We start from the raw sequence: 17,031 nt of genomic DNA, 5'->3' as shown, positions 1-17,031 counted from the left end.
ATAATGTGTTGCAGATATATAAGCCTTTGAGAATCGAGTAAGGCTAAAACGCATAAAGGAGCACGAAATTAATAAATAAAGTGGTCAAGGCTAATATCAGTTTTTGAGTGAAAGAAATTCGCGGCATAACCAGATTAAAAGACGGAGTCGGTTGACCGGTTTCGTCCTGAAGGATTATGAAATCATCAGTTTAATACTGTAAAATAGTAAGTTTGTGCGTCTCGGGTGCGAATGGACGCTTGGGAAGGGGGAAATGGGGACCGGATGTACGCTGTAGTAGTTTCGCAGAGACTGTGGGGCGGCGAAGAAGTTGTCGAATGAGTTGTTTGAATGTTCATTTCACGTAACAGACTATTGCCGATGCAACATATGTGGGACGGCGAAGAAGTCGTTGTTTAATGTTGAATGAAAGTTGATCATTGCCACCTTAAATCACGCGAGCCTGGCAACTAATTTGGTGGCCAGTCAGAAAGCGAAGGGAAACTTACTGACCTTAGTTCCCAGTCTGCACGGCCACATTCCTGTACAGCCCAGCTAAACGAAAAATATCCATAGTTCTTCACGGGATTAGGGCTGCTTCAATAAAATTTAAAGTTCCAAACAAGATTTTATTATCTTAAAGGCTCACACAAATTACTCGAAACTTCTGAAAATGCTAAAGACATTAAATATTGTTAATTCAGCCAATCGTTTAATAGTTCAGAGGCGACTTCTACAGCAAGTTCCTCCCGAATAGTTCATTACTCTAACTAACGGTGCTCTATTAATAGTTCGCAATAATGTTAAAAAAAAAGATTAATGCTCGCCTTAAAAGTGGAGTTAGTCACCACTTGCCACGCGGAATTATACTTCACACGGACGGCACAATAACAGTTTGTTACCGAAGTCTAAACGATCCAGGACGGTGTACAGTCCTCGCGATTTTCAATGTCCGTTTACATTGCTAAGTACGCGCATGTCACAGCCCGCTATGACGTCACCCGAGGCGAGGCGCGATCGGACGTTAAGCTCGCGTGGACTAGGCGTTGGTCTAATGCGGAGTGAGCTTACTACTGCCTCTGCCGCTCTTTTTATATAGCTCCGGCGCGTACCGCCAAGAGAGCATCTGTTCTTTCCGTTCCTATGCAGATGCCTGCAGCCTCCAAATGATCGCTATCTCAGGCACATAATCTTAAATATCACATTTAATAATAGCTTTACAAACTTCTCAATTTTTGTATACATACATCTGAGCAGTACAGAAGCACGTAGAAAATCTCAGCCCGCTAAAATTAAAACTTTACTCTCTAGAATTTTTACAATGGAACTAACGGTAGATTGTTACCTCTGAACCATAGCTTTATCAAGACTTGTATCAGCTGTTAATTATGCTACAAGACTAAAACTTGGTGTAGCTTTGTTAATTGTCCTATCTGATCATTGGTCTTAAAGAATTTGTTTTATCATTAAAATTTAAAGTACTTAATCTATAATGCTTATGTACATTTTACTCACAAAAGTAGTTTTTACTAAATTACTAAAAAAACTAGAAGAGGTAACTGATTGTGGTATTTCCATTATTATTATTAGGGTGAACTGAAGCATCCTACCAATTTTCAATATTGTAGCTCTATTATTTCGCGCCTCTGATTTTTCCGAAAAACGCGGATTCTGGAGTCAATTTTAGTTTTATGGTTTTGGAAACCAGCACCACTCATTAATGACTTCTTACTGCACCTTCTCACCAAATTTTGGCTTCCTAGCGTCATTATTTAGCGCCTCCTATTTTTCTTTCAAAACGTGAATTTTACGTAAACTACTAATTTTATAACATTAAGATTTGTTACCTGAAACATTATTACATAGAACTATACTTTAACAAAGTTTTACACACAAATCTTAATTTTTACTTTTATGTTAAATGTGGTGCAATACTATATGCAGGCGCGTTACGATGACGTGACGCTACTAGCAGTGAACTAGGGTAAGTCCCGTGCACTCGCTCGCCTCTGTATCTTATACATGATACAGCGCTTGCTTTGCTTCAAGACGACGAGTCTTCCACGGGACAGATTAGCGTGCCGTGATTCAGCCAACCAGTCTTAGCAGTAAATATCAAAATAACCACAAAGCTTTCTTTTTCAGACCGTTATGCGTTTCAATATAAGCCCACAGGAGGATTTTATTCTGAGGATTTTATTCTGACGCACAGTTTTCTTGCAGCGGGCGGCAGCGGGTCGTACCCGTACTGGTCGCTTAACCCTTGGGGACGCCGGCGCTGGAGGTTTGGAGGTTTCTGGGGATTCCCGCCATACCCCCGACAACACCTGGGAACGAGATCGTACTTGAGGTGAGTAGCGACAGAGTGCTGCAGTGGTTCAGAACGCTACGCATTTGGCGCTGTACGAGCGCTAGCCAAAATTTGTGGGACCTGAGTTTCTCCAGGCGTGTACAATGCTCAAATGACTTACGGGAATGCAGTCGGGTGACGTCGTCGACAACTGCCGGTATTTCAACAGGAACCCAACCTGACATTTTCTGGGCAAAGTTCCAGGAAGTAAGCACGGTGCAAGGGAATATATATAACGTCCGTTTTCAGAGTAACTACGGTTCATCTCCTTTCCGAAGGTGGCTTCCATCAACTCACCCTCCCGGATGATGCGCTCTCTCCCTCCATTTATCCTTAATATCAACTCTGATCCTCACACTCACTCCTTTCCTCTGTCCTTTTCCTGGGCTCCCTCCCCCCCCTTCCATCCTCTTTTTGCCCCACTTACCCTCTCTCTGCCCCCCTTCTCACCCCCCGAGTCCTTTTGCATTTCCCTCCTCTGCCTTTTCCCATTCCCTCTCGCGTCTGCCCTGCCCTCCCCCCTTATGAGTACTCTCCCTCCTTTGGTTCCCCCCTCCTTTCGTTTTTCCTCTCCTCCCTCCTTGTTTCCCCTCCCCATCTGTCCAAGTCCCCCACTCATCGGCCCTTGGCTATGGTGTGTCATCTTTGTGCCGACACTTTAGTGCAGTGCTTACAGTGAGTATTCAGTGTTGTGTGTCTTGTCCGAAGTGTTGCGAACGAACATCATACTGTCGCTGCGTGTGATTTTTTTTTATATCTCTTGCGAACAGAAACCAGACTGTCGCCACGTTTTATTAATTGTCTGTCTACTATGTTTCTTGTCTGCTTCCTGTGTACTTTATTAGCTTTGCCAACCCTTTGTTTATCTTTTAACTTCCCCCAATTTTCCGCCCTTTTACAATTTAAGTCACCGCTTTATCACCTGCTTTTATTGTTTCTTATCTACCTCTTACGTTTTAAAAAGTCTGTAGGGTGCAGAGCAGCCTAATAAGCTGCTGCCAGCCCGCCCCCTTCCTGGGGAATCGAAATTCAATAAAGGAAAAAAGAAAGTAAGAATAATGAAGAAAGCTGTTGAAATTAAATTACCAAGTAACTTTATCAACAGAGATGGTGGATTTCGTTCGAATTCTGCATGTAATCCAGCTCTCCTCCTTATCAAGAATCTGAGGGACAGAGTTTATGCTACCTCCCCCATTGATTATTCCTTTCATTATCAATAACTTCGCCGGCCGCTGTGACGGAGCTGTTCTAGGCGCTTCAGTCCGGAACCGAGCTGCTGCTACGGTCGCAGGTTCGAATCCTGTCTCGGGCATGGATGTGTAGATGTCCTTAGGTTAATTAGGTTTAAGTAGTTCTAAGTCTAGGGGACTGATGACCTCAGATGTTAAGTTCCATAGTGCTTAGAGCCATTTCAACCATTCTGAATAACTTCGAACGTCAATCATCTTTGGTTGTTGACGGCTCTAGTGTTTGCCGAATGTGTTATTTTTCCAGAGTTTCTCCGCAAATTGAGACTTTAAATTCCCCTACACAGCGCTCATTTCCTGCAGTTTTGCCTTGAAAGTTGTGCTCCTGTCGAAAAACGACGATTGTCAACGAAGTCACCCATCTGTGTTCCCGTTAGTTATTTGACACAGTCAGATTTTTAATTATCGCCTTTAAACAACAACAACAAAAAATCAAGCTGTGACCGTGAAACCTAGGTTGAGACCGAGAGGCCGGGAGTGGAAGTTGCCAAATCAAGAAATCTAATCCCAAAGAAACATATTATTCTACTAGTGAGTCAATACTGCCCCAAAATAGTGAAATCTGCACATATTTATTGTCATGAGGATAAACAATAAATACAAGGAATTAAGTGCCACGCCATCACTTAAAGGATTTAGAACCAAGTGCGTTAATGCAGGCAGTTCACTATCGGGAGACAGCCTCTGTCTCCGAGAATGGAGGCGCGCTCCGCCTAGGAAATCTTTACCAGGATGTCGGACCATACATGGTAACTACGACATTTAGAAAGCCCTCATCAAATGTACCAGTAATACACATACGAAAACAAATAACTTAATATTACACACAGAGCACGTAAGCATAACAAATTTCAAGGGTCCAAATAAATATAAAAACCCGATAACATTGCGCAGGGAGTCGGAGGGAGAAAGATCATTATTCAAGGATATGGCAGCAATGATCATTCGAAGCAAAAAAGTCTAGTAAACATGGGCTTGTAATGAATCTTCCGCCCTCCGAACTTTCGTACTACAATTGGAAAGTTCGAATCCACATAAATTTCGGCCTGACTTGAGTTGATTTTTGTATTTAAATTATATATTTCACATCTAAAATAAATAAATGCTTATATTTTATCACCATAACACTATTTTTCTGATGATATTTTTCATATCGCTCCGTTTAGCAACATCAGTCTTTAACCATGAAAATTAGTGCTCAAGTTTGCTAACTGAAGTCAGTCAAAAACGACTTTTTTCTAAAGAAACTTCCTGGGGTAAAACTGTGTGCCCCACCGAGACTCGAACTCGGGACCTTTGCCTTTCGCGGGCAAGTGCTCTACCATCTGAGTTACCGAAGCACGACTTACGCCCGGTACTCACAGCTTTACTTCTGCCAGTATCCGTCTCCTACCTTCCAAACTTTACAGAAGCTCTCCTGCGAACCTTGCAGAACTAGCTCTCCTGAAAGAAAGGATATTGCGGAGACATGGCTTAGCCACAGTCTGGGAGATGTTTCCAGAATGAGATTTTCATTCTGGACTTTTTTCTAATTTTTATTATCCATAATTACATCAACAATTATACAAAGGCAGGAAGCTGATAGGTTTTATACTATTATTAATTGTTAGGTGCATAAATCTGTATACAAATAATTATTTCCAGAAAACGCAATGCAAATTATACCTGAAAGGTAATTTCACTTACGACAGTCATAATACAATTCATTTCAGATACATGCTGTTCTAGACTGGTTTTTTTTTTTTTCGCTCTTCTCGACCGGGCCCAGCTTTCATCGTTTCTTCGAACTCTACATACGGCGATTCAAGCTCTCTTTATATGTTGTTTCAATTTATGAAGGCTCGAAGTATGACACTCAATTGTTAATTTTTTAGGCAAGCGCAGTTTACAATCGAAAAGTATTTGTTCTCCTGATCTGCATACAAAATTAATGTAATCAGTTAAATGCGCCCAAGGATTCCCATCGGTTGTGGACCTGGAATCCGATTACATGATACAGTCTCCACAGGCAATCCACTAACAAGTAGAAGTACTTAACTCAAAATCGATAAACAGCGAACACCTATACTCTCGTCCCACTCGTTTGTTTACACGATGACAATTATTGAACTATGTGAAATAATAATCGTCGTATCTTCTGAACAGTTTGCATTAGGACGTTCAGACAGCACGGCTTGCCGCGGGACGCGATGGAAATTAGTATGCGACCGCGTGGTTTGGTTTAACAACGAAGCCCACTTTCGTTTGGATGGGTTCGTCATTAAGCAAAACTGGCGCATTTGGGAGACTGAGAATCCGCATTTCGCGACCGAGAAGTCTCTTCAGCCTCAACGGATGACCGTGTGGTGTGCACTGTTCAATCAGGGAATAATCGGTGCGATATTCCTTGATGGCACGATGACTACCGAACGTGAAGGTTTTTGAAGATGATTTCATCCCCATTATCCGAAGTGACCCGGATTTCGACGAGATGTAGTTCATTCAAGACGGAGCTCGGCCCTGCCGAAACACTAGAGTGTTTGGTGTCCTGGGGGGGCACTTTTGGGACCACATTCTGGCTCTGGGGTCCCCAGAGGTCATTGGCATGGGCCCCGATTGGTCCCCGTATTCTCCGGATCTGAATACATGCGACTCTTTTTTGTGGGGCTATATTAAAGACAGCAGTAACCCCAAAAACCATTACCGAGCTGAAAGCAGCCATTCAGGAGGTCATCGACAGCATCTAGGTTCCGACAGTCAGCAGGTCCTGCATAATTTCGCTATTTGTCTGCGCCTCGTCATCGCCAATGATGGCAGGTATATCTGACATGCAAGCAAAATCAAAATATCTTTTGTGACATTTAAATGTTGAATTATTTCGCAACTAATTTACGTTTTTTTTCATATAGCTCTATAATTGTCCCCCTGTACATAACCCGAACTTGTCAGAAGACGATTTCCGTGGGCGATGCGGCGTTTACTGTCATATATAGTAGGTGCCTAATTAACAATTAACGGACTCTAAGTTAACGGCAGTTAAAGAGTAAGTTAAAGTTTTCCAAAGTGAACTTAAAAATTAATCCGTTACTCGAAAAGTTAACTTAAGGGGAGGTTTACTATATTACGCCCGAAATAAGCGTGTTCTTTGAGAATTTTTTTCTCGGCATGTGTTATAGTTATCAATGTCAAATTTGGTCAAAATATTTATTGATATTTCCTCTACAAACTGGAATTTTTTCGACCGGAAATGCAGAAGAGCAAAGGCAGAAGTGCCGTCTGAACGAAACAAAATTTCGATGTGGACCTCCGCGCGCGGTATGTCATAGGTCAGCCGGTTCGTCTGAAATCGAAATAAGTATACAAGATTCTTTAGGAGTTGTACCTCGCTTTAATTATTTGGAGCATAGGAAACAAAATGGCGGCCATTTGAAAAAAAAACAGGTTTTTTTCATCGATTTTTCAGCTTCGTCGACTAAGTAAAAATATTTATGGTTGATGGATCGGAATGAAAATGATACAACTCATAGACCATTTATTTAGCTTTGTCGGAAACAAAGAATCGTGCCAATCGGTTCAGTAGATTTGAAGTTACCATACCACGCGATTAAAAAAAAGTCATTTCGAGGAAAACGAGTTTGAAGTTTTGACTTAGTATAAATACAATATTATGCAATGTACGTTCCATCTGCTATTCCGGCTCCATAAACTAGTCCTTCCTCTTCCTCATAGAGGGCGTTCTGCTCGATCTAGACCATCCTTCGCTGCTCCAGAGCCGCTCGTACGGCAGGTGACAAGCGGTTTTCGGCCGCTTGAATCCGGTGGTCGTCCGAATGCTTGGCGAACTGCGTCGAATAGAGTCCCAGCGTAACGTCCATCGTTGTCATGGTCTTCAGAATTGCTGAATACTCTTCGTTGAAGCTGCTCACTGCCAGGAAAGTCGCAATCTCCACCGTCTTCGCACCAGAATGCAAATGCTTGGGCGCTAACTTCCAAACACACGCGTTCAAACTTTCTTTTGAATTTTGTGTGTTTCCTCCCAAGCACCGGTACAATATCTCGTCCTCCGCAAGGAAAAAACTGGTGCGTGAAAAAGGCCCATTTCAGGCATGTGCATTTTTTTGTTCAACCGCGAATAACAAACATTTTCGTTCCGTATTCGGAAAAACCGTTTCACAGGTGGATTCTAAACTCTTTTATGGATCAAAAAATGAAATTTAAAATAAATCGATTTTTTTAACCAAAAGATAGTAAACCTCCCCTTAACAGTCTTGTGCACAGCTATGCTCTTAAGAAATGCTTTCATCGCAGCCACCCTTCCCTTTGTAAGGATTACAACTTCGAATAAACTGTGTATTGGATTGGTGCTCTGTCACAGGCCCTGTATTCGAGACTATAAGCCTTTCGACGCGGATAACAGCGTTCTGGACTTCGACCTGAGGGGACAGTGTAAGTACTGTTTAAAATTTTAATACCACTGAATAACAGTTGGCATTCGACAGTAGCTCGAAGTTAAGGACTTCAACTCACGACTGTGAAGAATTTTCTATCTTTGTATTCAGATCAAGATGACATTTATCCCTTGCAAAATATGTATGTAGAACTGTAAACGGATCCTAGCCGCGGCCCGGTGTGGGCGTGCGGTTCTCTAGGCGCGTCAGTCTGGAATCGCATGACCGCAACGGTCGCAGGTTCGAATCCTGCCTCGGGCATGGATGCGTGTGATGTCCTTAGGTTAGTTAAGTTTAAGTAGTTCTAAGTTCTAGGGAACTGATGACCACAGATGTCGAGTCCCATAGTGCTCAGAGCCATTTGAACCATTTGGATCCTAGCCAAGGCTCGACGTAAGTTACGTACCTAGAATAATGGAGATGTAACCCTTTTGCGCAGTTTCTGGTTAAGCCAGCCCACAAGGACAATTATAAATTTAAAAATTACTGGATAGCCACAAGCCCAAGCCCTTCCTAACAATTAAGGAAAAACCGAACTGAAAATTATCAGTTTATTTAAATTAAGTGTTTAATTATAAGAATGCAATTTTCTAAAGAAACTAACAAGATGAACAGCACTGTATGTCGTATATCAATCCGTTTGTTTAATTAAATGAGGTAATTTCTTAATTTTGAGACAGTACGCCGTTCACTTTGATTTTTCCTCCCATTTTTGTTTATCACAAACAAGCAGATTAACTAAAAAAATCACGGAATAGAAAATTAATTTGAAAACTGGCATCAATGGGAAAGGTAAAGGACGCAGTATTTGTCTTTCATTACTGAATTTGATGCACATGCTATGAATACACCTGACTGCTGATTGAATAAAAAAGTTTAACTAAATAATTCGCAAAAAATTGTAGAATCGCGCAATTAAAAAGGAAAAACACACAAAAGGGAAGTGGAACGCAGTAATTCAATCATTCCATCTACATACCCACGACTGTCCGAAAGGAACGAAGCAACTTCCATACTTTTAATTTCAGCCACAATCATCTCCGATTTTTCAACAAAGTAATTATGCCACATTCCGAAAACACGTAACTACACACCATTCAGTTAAGCTGAAGTACTTAAATAAGCCATGAATTTAACATAGGGAAGTTCAAATTAGACATACTTCCTATCAGCAGAAATCCTCTCTAGGGGCTACGAACTGTACTCGCCAACCGCTAGCTGCAGAGTGTCCTTCCTTGACCGAGCTTCGCCTAACTACCGGTGCAACGGAAGCTATAAGAGGCGTAGGCTTCCGCTACCAACCTGACAGACAAACCAACCTCAGACTAAAAGGGGTCTGTCCAGGTACTGGCATCCTAAGTTAGTCATCCTGTGCTATCCTCCAAACGAGAAGCAAACATCACCTGCTCCAAGCAGACGACAACCAACTCAGCGTCCCCAACAAAAGAAACCCGAAACCACTCGTAAAAACACTCATTCAGACACATTCACGCACACATAGGGTAGAGTGAAGAGGAAAACGTTAATAAATACAGGTCATGATTCCCCATGGAACACAAAACAATCAAACATAATATCATTTAATAAGCCTTAGTTTGATTGCTCAGTCTTTCTGGGAGAGTTACTAAATTACAGCGCAATGAGGCGGTGGACGGAGTAGGATGCACAGAATCCAGTGAGACAAGTGTCTTATGAAACAACTCCACAGAGACGTTTCACCCTTGCTGCTAAAAGTTACAGTTTGACTTGGGATAGAACGGGGGCAGATATCCTATCTCTCCCTCCGGATATAGTACCCATCACTAATAGAGCTCCACATAGTAACAGTTCCGATCATAAGTCGAGGAACGAAGGATGGGGACTTTAAACAAGACAAATGTACAGCGTGCAGGGTGTCACAGGAGGAATGGTTAATATTTGGGGATGTAACAAGACGTTCATTCTAATCACAAAAAATATAGAAAACCTACGCCCCGAAGTGCATACGTTAAAAGCTGTAAGCAATTGTCACCTTCGATACTGTGAAACACATCTCTACTCCTAAACAAGTGCTGGAACCTCTTAAAATATCCATTTTAAAGCCCATGTTTACTGGACATTTTTCCTTACTTTATTTAGTCCAAACTACCTCCTTCAAAATATGGAATGCAAAGAGCTTGCACTAGAAGAGATTCGTTGCACAGTATCGAAATCGAGTAAGGGCTCATAGTTTCTTACGTATGCATTTTAGAGCCAAGGATAATAGACTATTTTGCTTCGAATATATATCACAGCAGCTGAGAAGAGTGCTCCACCTACCATCTTCGAAGGATGCCATGGGTCTGATGATCGTCATATGATATGACCGAAACCGATCACCTATGTTCTTGTAGCATACCTGGTGCGATCAAGACTGAATTTTAAAACGCAATTTTTTTAAAAAAACTGTCTATATGCATCCGGATGACCCCTAATTTCTCGTATCTTATCTTCGTAGTCCTTACACACAATGTATGTAGGCGGCAGTAGAATCGTTCAGCGGTCAGCTTCAGATGCCGGTTCTCTAAATTTTGTCTTCGCGAAGCATCTCCGTAACATTTGCGCGTTGTTCAAACCTACCGGTAAGAATCCTAGCAGTCCGCCTTGGAGCTGCTTCGATGTCATCCTTCAGTCCCACCAGCTACGGATCCCGAACACTCACCAATACTCAAGAATAGGTCGCACCAGCGCCCTGTATGAGGTCTCCCTTACAGGTGAACCAACCTTTCCTAAAACTCTCCCAATAAACCGAAGTCGACCATTCGCTTTTCCTGCCACAGTTTTTACATGCCAGTTCCATCTGCTAAAGCAGGGTACAAGTAACACTGTATACAAATACACTTCTGGAAATGGAAAAAAGAACACATTGACACCGGTGTGTCAGACCCACCATACTTGCTCCGGACACTGCGAGAGGGCTGTACAAGCAATGATCACACGCACGGCACAGCGGACACACCCGGAACCGCGGTGTTGGCCGTCGAATGGCGCTAGCTGCGCAGCATTTGTGCACCGCCGCCGTCAGTGTCAGCCAGTTTGCCGTGGCATACGGAGCTCCATCGCAGTCTTTAACGCTGGTAGCATGCCGCGACAGCGTGGACGTGAACCGTATGTGCAGTTGACGGACTTTGAACGAGGGCGTATAGTGGGCATGCGGGAGGCCGGGTGGACGTACCGCCGAATTGCTCAACACGTGGAGCGTGAGGTCTCCACAGTACATCGATGTTGTCGCCAGTGGTCGGCGGAAGGTGCACGTGCCCGTCGACCTGGGACCGGACCGCAGCGACGCACGGATGCACGCCAAGACCGGAGGATCCTACGCAGTGCCGTAGGGGACCGCACCGCCACTTCCCAGCAAATTAGGGACACTGTTTCTCGTGGGGGAATCGGCGAGGACCATTAGCAAAGAGGTGGCGCAGTGGTTAGCACACTGGACTCGCATTCGGGAGGACGACGGTTCAATCCCGTCTCCAGCCATCCTGATTTAGGTTTTCTGTGATTTCCCTAAATCGTTTCAGGCAAATGCCGGGATGGTTCCTTTGAAAGGGCACTTGGTTCTGTCAGTGTGATCATGTGATGTATCTGACCCCAGGAATGTGTCAATAAAGTTTCCCCTTCCTGGGACAATGAATTCACGGTGTTCTTATTTCGATTTCCAGGAGTGTATTACATGTTTGTACCTCCTACACATCCGCATTAACTTACATGTTTCCACATTTAGGTCTAGCTGCCATCCGTCACACCAATTGAAAATATTGTCTGAGTCGTCTTGTATCTCCCTACAGTCACTCAACGTCGACACCTTACAATACACCACGACACCATCAGCAAACAACCACAGGTTGCTGCCCACCCTGTCCGCAAAATCATAACTCGCTACGCACGATCATTCTGCTAGCTGGACTACCCTCCACAATGCTCGATCGTCCCCCTCCATCAGTAAATTAGGGCCGCCTAGTCTCGGTTTAGCTGCGCTTTTTCCTTCTCGTGTCCAAAATCACATCACCAACAGCCGATATGGGCAGTTTTAGAACGGTTTAAATGCCCTTGATGGATTTGTTACTCGGGTGACATTCAATGACTGGTCTAGTTAGAAGCCACTGAGCTCTCCTACCCACTCAACTGTCTCTGTTTGTCTACTTACAACACAACACTCCACGTCTCCTTTTACAATAGTAGGTCCACCTCTGGTGACATCTCGTGGGAAATTCCGGATTGCACAGTATGTGTCCGGACTTTTATGATCAGACAGTGTACTTGCGCCATCCGTCTTGTTGGTAAGCGAGGCATGAGCTGTTGCAGAAGCATAACTAAAACACTGAGCAGATGTTTGAACAGCACTTGACAGTGGGATCGACGTTAAAACTTTCTCCATGTTGTGTTGCAGTTGACAAATCAATCCTGTACTTCAACATCGGCATATGGGTTGCCATGATGGCTGCCACACCACTGCTGATGGCGGGTGTCTACAAGGTAAGAGTGGTCATTGTCAAATCCGATTTCACAGGCAAATGGGCAGATTATTATTATTGTTGTTCTTTCTTTTCTCAGACGTTATGTCTGGTCAAAAATGGAAAGTGACGCGGACCTTGCTCACGCGTGACTTCCTTTTAACTGTACGGTATATGTTATATTGCATTTAGGAACTTTCGGGTAATTGAACATGTATCAATAATTACAGATTTCTGTAGTTGTATATATACGTTTGGATGTAGCTGTAATGCGTTGATGTACAGGTGGATATTGTGTGGTATGATTCCTGTAGTTGATAGTATAATTGGTACAGTGTCAGCTATATCCTGATGCCACATATCCTTGACTTCCTCAGCCAGTTGGATGTATTTTTCAATTTTTTCTCCTCTTTTTTCTGTATATTTGCTGTATTGGGTATGGATATTTCGATTAGTTGTGTTGATTTCTTCTTTTTATTGGTGAGTATGATGTCAGGTTTGTTATGTGGTGTTGTTTTATCTGTTATAATGGTTCTGTTCCAGTATAATTTGTATTCATCATTCTCCAGTACATTTTGTGGTGCATACTTGTATGTGGGAACGTGTTGCTTTATCAGTATATGTTGTATGACAAGTTGTTGATGTATTATTTTTGCTACATTGTCATGTCTTCTGGGGTGTTCTGTATTTTGCTAGTATTGTAGATGTGATCTACTGTTTCTATTTGTTGTTTGCAAAGTCTGCATTTATCTGTTGTGGTATTGGGATCTTTAATAGCATGGTTGCTGTTATATCTGGTGTTTATTGTTTGATCCTGTATTGCAATCATGAATCCTTCCGTCTCACTGTATATATTGCCTATTCTTAGCCATGTGTTGGTTGCGCCTTGATCGATGTGTGACTGTGTTAGATGATACAGGTTCTTGCCATGTAGTGTTTTCTTTTTACAATTTACTTTCTTCGTATCTGTTGATGTTATGTGATCTAAAGGGTTGTAGAAGTGGTTATGAAATTGCAATGCTGTAGCCGATGTATTTATATGAATGATTGCTTCGTGTATTTTGCTAGTTTCTGCTCATTCTATAAAGAATTTTCTTAAATTGACTACCTGTCCATAATGTAGGTTTTTTATGTCGATAAATCCCCTTCCTCCTTCCTTTCTGCTTAATGTGAATCTTTCTGTTGCTGAATGTATGTGATGTACTCTATATTTGTGGCATTGTGGTCGTGTAAGCGTATTGAGTGCTTCTAGGTCTGTGTTACTCCATTTCACTACTCCAAATGAGTAGGTCAATATTGGTATAGCATAAGTATTTATAGCTTTTGTCTTGTTTCTTGCTGTCAATTCTGTTTCAGTATTTTTATTGGTCTTTGTCTACATTTTTCTTTTAGTTCTGCTTTAATATTTGTATTATCTATTCCTATTTTCTGTCTGTATCCTAGATATTTATAGGCATCTGTTTTTCCATCGCTTCTATGCAGTCGCTGTGGTTATCCAATATGTAATCTTCTTGTTTAGTGTGTTTTCCCTTGACTATGCTATTTTTCTTACATTTGTCTGTTATTATTATTATTATTATTATTATTATTATTATTATTATTACTGCTATGGATATTTTAGCAACATTCACCAAATAAAGCTCTTTGATCGTCACACCTCTGTACCAATTATATCTGGCAGAAAAAAGATATATAAATATGAAAGTAAATAAGTAAGCTTTCGACTTGTTTCCCTCTCAGTTGAGTGTTAATCACTGTACGTTCATTGATAACTTTAGTCTCATCATTCAACGTAAGTTGTTTTAACACCGACTCAAAGGAAGGCCTCGGCGCTTGTTGGTGACGTCACGTCAGCTAGGCACGGCGAACGCCAGGTCTGCTGCAGGCAGAAACGCCTCGGCGTGCTTATCAGTATAAATCTCTTATTTTTGGACAAAATGTTTGGTATTGTTTTGGATTCTGCAGTTTTATTTAGATGAAAGATTTTCTTACTATCGTAAAGCTGCAAATGAAGATCATAGTTCTGTATTACTGAATCCTGTCGAAACAAACGTAGATCAATATGAGAAGATGCTTTGCCCCATTGCAAGCTTTGGAAATTTTACATTCAAGTAACTATATTTACTTGATCCACTTTGCTATCGAAACTTACCCCAACCCCCTTACAATGAACTCGTTTCTTTTATTTATTTATTTTCGTTTGACATAGTCACAGGAAATGTGAACTAATTTACATGTGTAAATGTCCAACTGTTGCCAGTCATTAGATTACAGTCGTTTTCAACGAAAGGAATTCTAAACAGGAAACAAAATAGCTTCATACTTCGAAAATACTGCTGAGCTTAAACTTTTTTAAACATGCACATTAAAAAAGAAAAATATTCCCCTCTTGCAACTGAAAGAAGAAACTTTATAAGATAAAAAAATTTTATTTGATAAAACGAGTATCTCTCTTTTGCGTCTTCTTCTGTCCCCCACCCCCTCCCCCAACGTGTACAATCGCAAGATATTTCATTAACATTCAGTGCAGTTCGATTCCCGGCGGGGTCAGGGATTTTCTCTGCCTCGTGATGGCTGGGTGTTGTGTGCTGCCCTTAGGTTAGTTAGGTTTCAGTAGTTCTAAGTTCTAGGGGACTGATGACCATAGATGTTAAGTCCCATAATGCTCAGAGCCATTTGAACATTCAGTGCTCCTCATCCCATAGTCAGCCAAGATACCTAAAGAAGAGCAACAATATGTTCACAGTTTCTTGTAAAAGCAGCCCAGTACAAACGTAACTTCCTCAGATTTACAAATAAGGTAAAGAAGCACGAATTCTGTTGCTGCTGGACCATGAAGTTGTTTTTGTATGTCAATCCTTAAAACAGGTGGAAATTTAAGTTCAGGAGTACACTATTTCTTAAGAAGTGTAATGAACTGCACAATTAATTGATTGCAGAAATCTCTCAGAACAATGTGTGTCGGTCAACTACCGCCAATAGTTTCACATTTACCTGTGTCAGAGAGTGAGACACCACCACTATGAGTATGCCTGCAACAGACCTGGCGTTCGCCGTGCGTAGCTGACGTGACGTGACGAACAAGCGCCGAGGTCTCCCTCTGAGTCGGTGTTGGTGGTTTCAGGGTATGCAGCAAGGCTCGCAGCTTATTATTGGTGATAGTGTTTAGATGTGTAATCAGTTCCTTCTTTCGGTGGCCAGGAATCAGCGACCATGGTGACGTCGTGGCTCGTGACCGAGAGTCTGCTCCTTATGGTGGCCACGGCGAGTACGTTGGCGACAGCGACGTTCATGCTCCACGTCATCCCCGTACAGATCCCCATCGTCACGCTGCTCAACATGGCCATACATCTCGGTAAGCACAACAACTGACTCAGCATATAGGAAAGTCAAAGTATCCCTCGGTGAAATTAAAAGTAGATTTAGAAGAGATAGGGCATTCAGAGAACGACTTGTATGAATATCAAGAGCTCAGATGGAACCCCAGTACTAAGCAAAGAAGGGAAAGCAGAAAGGTGGAACGACTATATAGAGGGTCTATACAATGGCGATGTACTTGAGGACAATATTATGGAAATGGAAGAGGACGTAGATGAAGATGAAATGGGAGATATGATACAGCGTGAAGAGTTTGCCAGAGCACTGAAAGACCTGAGTCGAAACATGGCCCAGGGAGTAGACAACATTCCATTAGAACTACTGACGGCCAGTCCTGACAAAACTCTACCACTAGTGAGCAAGATGTATGAGGCAGGCGAAATACCGTCAGGCTTCAAGAAGAATATTATAATTCCAATCGCAAAGAAAGCAGGTGTTGACAGATGTGAAAATTACCGAACTATCAGTTTAATAAGTCACGGCTGCAAAATACTAACGCGAATTCTTTACAGACGAATGGAAAAACTGGTAGAAGCCGACCTCGGGGAAGATCAGTTTGGATTCTGTAGAAATATTGGAACACGTGAGGCAATACTGACCCTACGACTTATCTTAGAAGCTAGATTAAGGAAAGGCAAACCTACGTTTCTAGCATTTGTAGACTTAGAGAAAGCTTTAGACAATGTTGACTGGAATACTCTCTTTCAAATTCTGAAGGTAGCAGGGGTAAAATACCAGACGGCAGTTATAAGAGTCGAGGGACATGAAAGGGAAGCAGTGGTTGGGAAGGCAGTTTCACAGGGTTGTAGCCTCTCCCCGATGTTATTCAATCTGTATATTGAGCAAGCAGTAAAGGAAACAAAAGAAAAATTTGGAGTAGGTATCAAAATCCATGGAGAAGAAGTAAAAACTCTGAGGTTCGCCGATGACATTGTAATTCTGTCAGAGACAGCAAAGGACGTGAAAGAACAGGTGAACGAAATGGATAGTGTCTTGAAAGGAGGATATAAGACAACAACTAAAGCAAAACGGGGATAATGGAATGTAGTCGAATTACGTCGGGTGATGCTGTGGGAATTAGATTAGGAAATGAGACACTTAAAGTAGTAAAGGAGTTTTGCTATTTGGGGAGCAAAATAACTCATGATGGTCGAAGTAGAGAGGACTTAAAATGTAGACTG

The 17,031-nt window shown here is 42.1% G+C and overlaps 2 protein-coding genes across 4 annotated transcripts in view; one reads left to right on the top strand and one right to left on the bottom strand.

The window, feature by feature from the left end:
- The window catches only part of LOC126292035 (amyloid-beta-like protein), a 1,795,419-nt gene that overhangs the window by 577,631 nt on the left and 1,200,757 nt on the right, over positions 1–17,031 (bottom strand). The gene's annotated exons all lie outside the window — the stretch shown is intronic.
- The window catches only part of LOC126292038 (uncharacterized), a 56,645-nt gene that overhangs the window by 32,285 nt on the left and 7,329 nt on the right, over positions 1–17,031 (top strand). For all 3 annotated transcript variants that reach the window (XM_049985832.1, XM_049985831.1, XM_049985830.1), the window contains 4 exons: positions 2,203–2,329; positions 7,931–8,001; positions 12,409–12,494; positions 15,674–15,827. In XM_049985832.1, coding sequence (XP_049841789.1) covers positions 2,203–2,329; positions 7,931–8,001; positions 12,409–12,494; positions 15,674–15,827 — 438 coding nt within the window. The remainder of the gene's footprint in view (positions 1–2,202; positions 2,330–7,930; positions 8,002–12,408; positions 12,495–15,673; positions 15,828–17,031) is intronic.

Source organism: Schistocerca gregaria, chromosome 9, assembly GCF_023897955.1.
Source record: "Schistocerca gregaria isolate iqSchGreg1 chromosome 9, iqSchGreg1.2, whole genome shotgun sequence".
Taxonomy (NCBI): domain Eukaryota; kingdom Metazoa; phylum Arthropoda; class Insecta; order Orthoptera; family Acrididae; genus Schistocerca; species Schistocerca gregaria.
The sequence above is the reverse complement of the archived record's forward strand: the minus strand, read 5'-3'. Positions and strand labels throughout refer to the sequence as shown.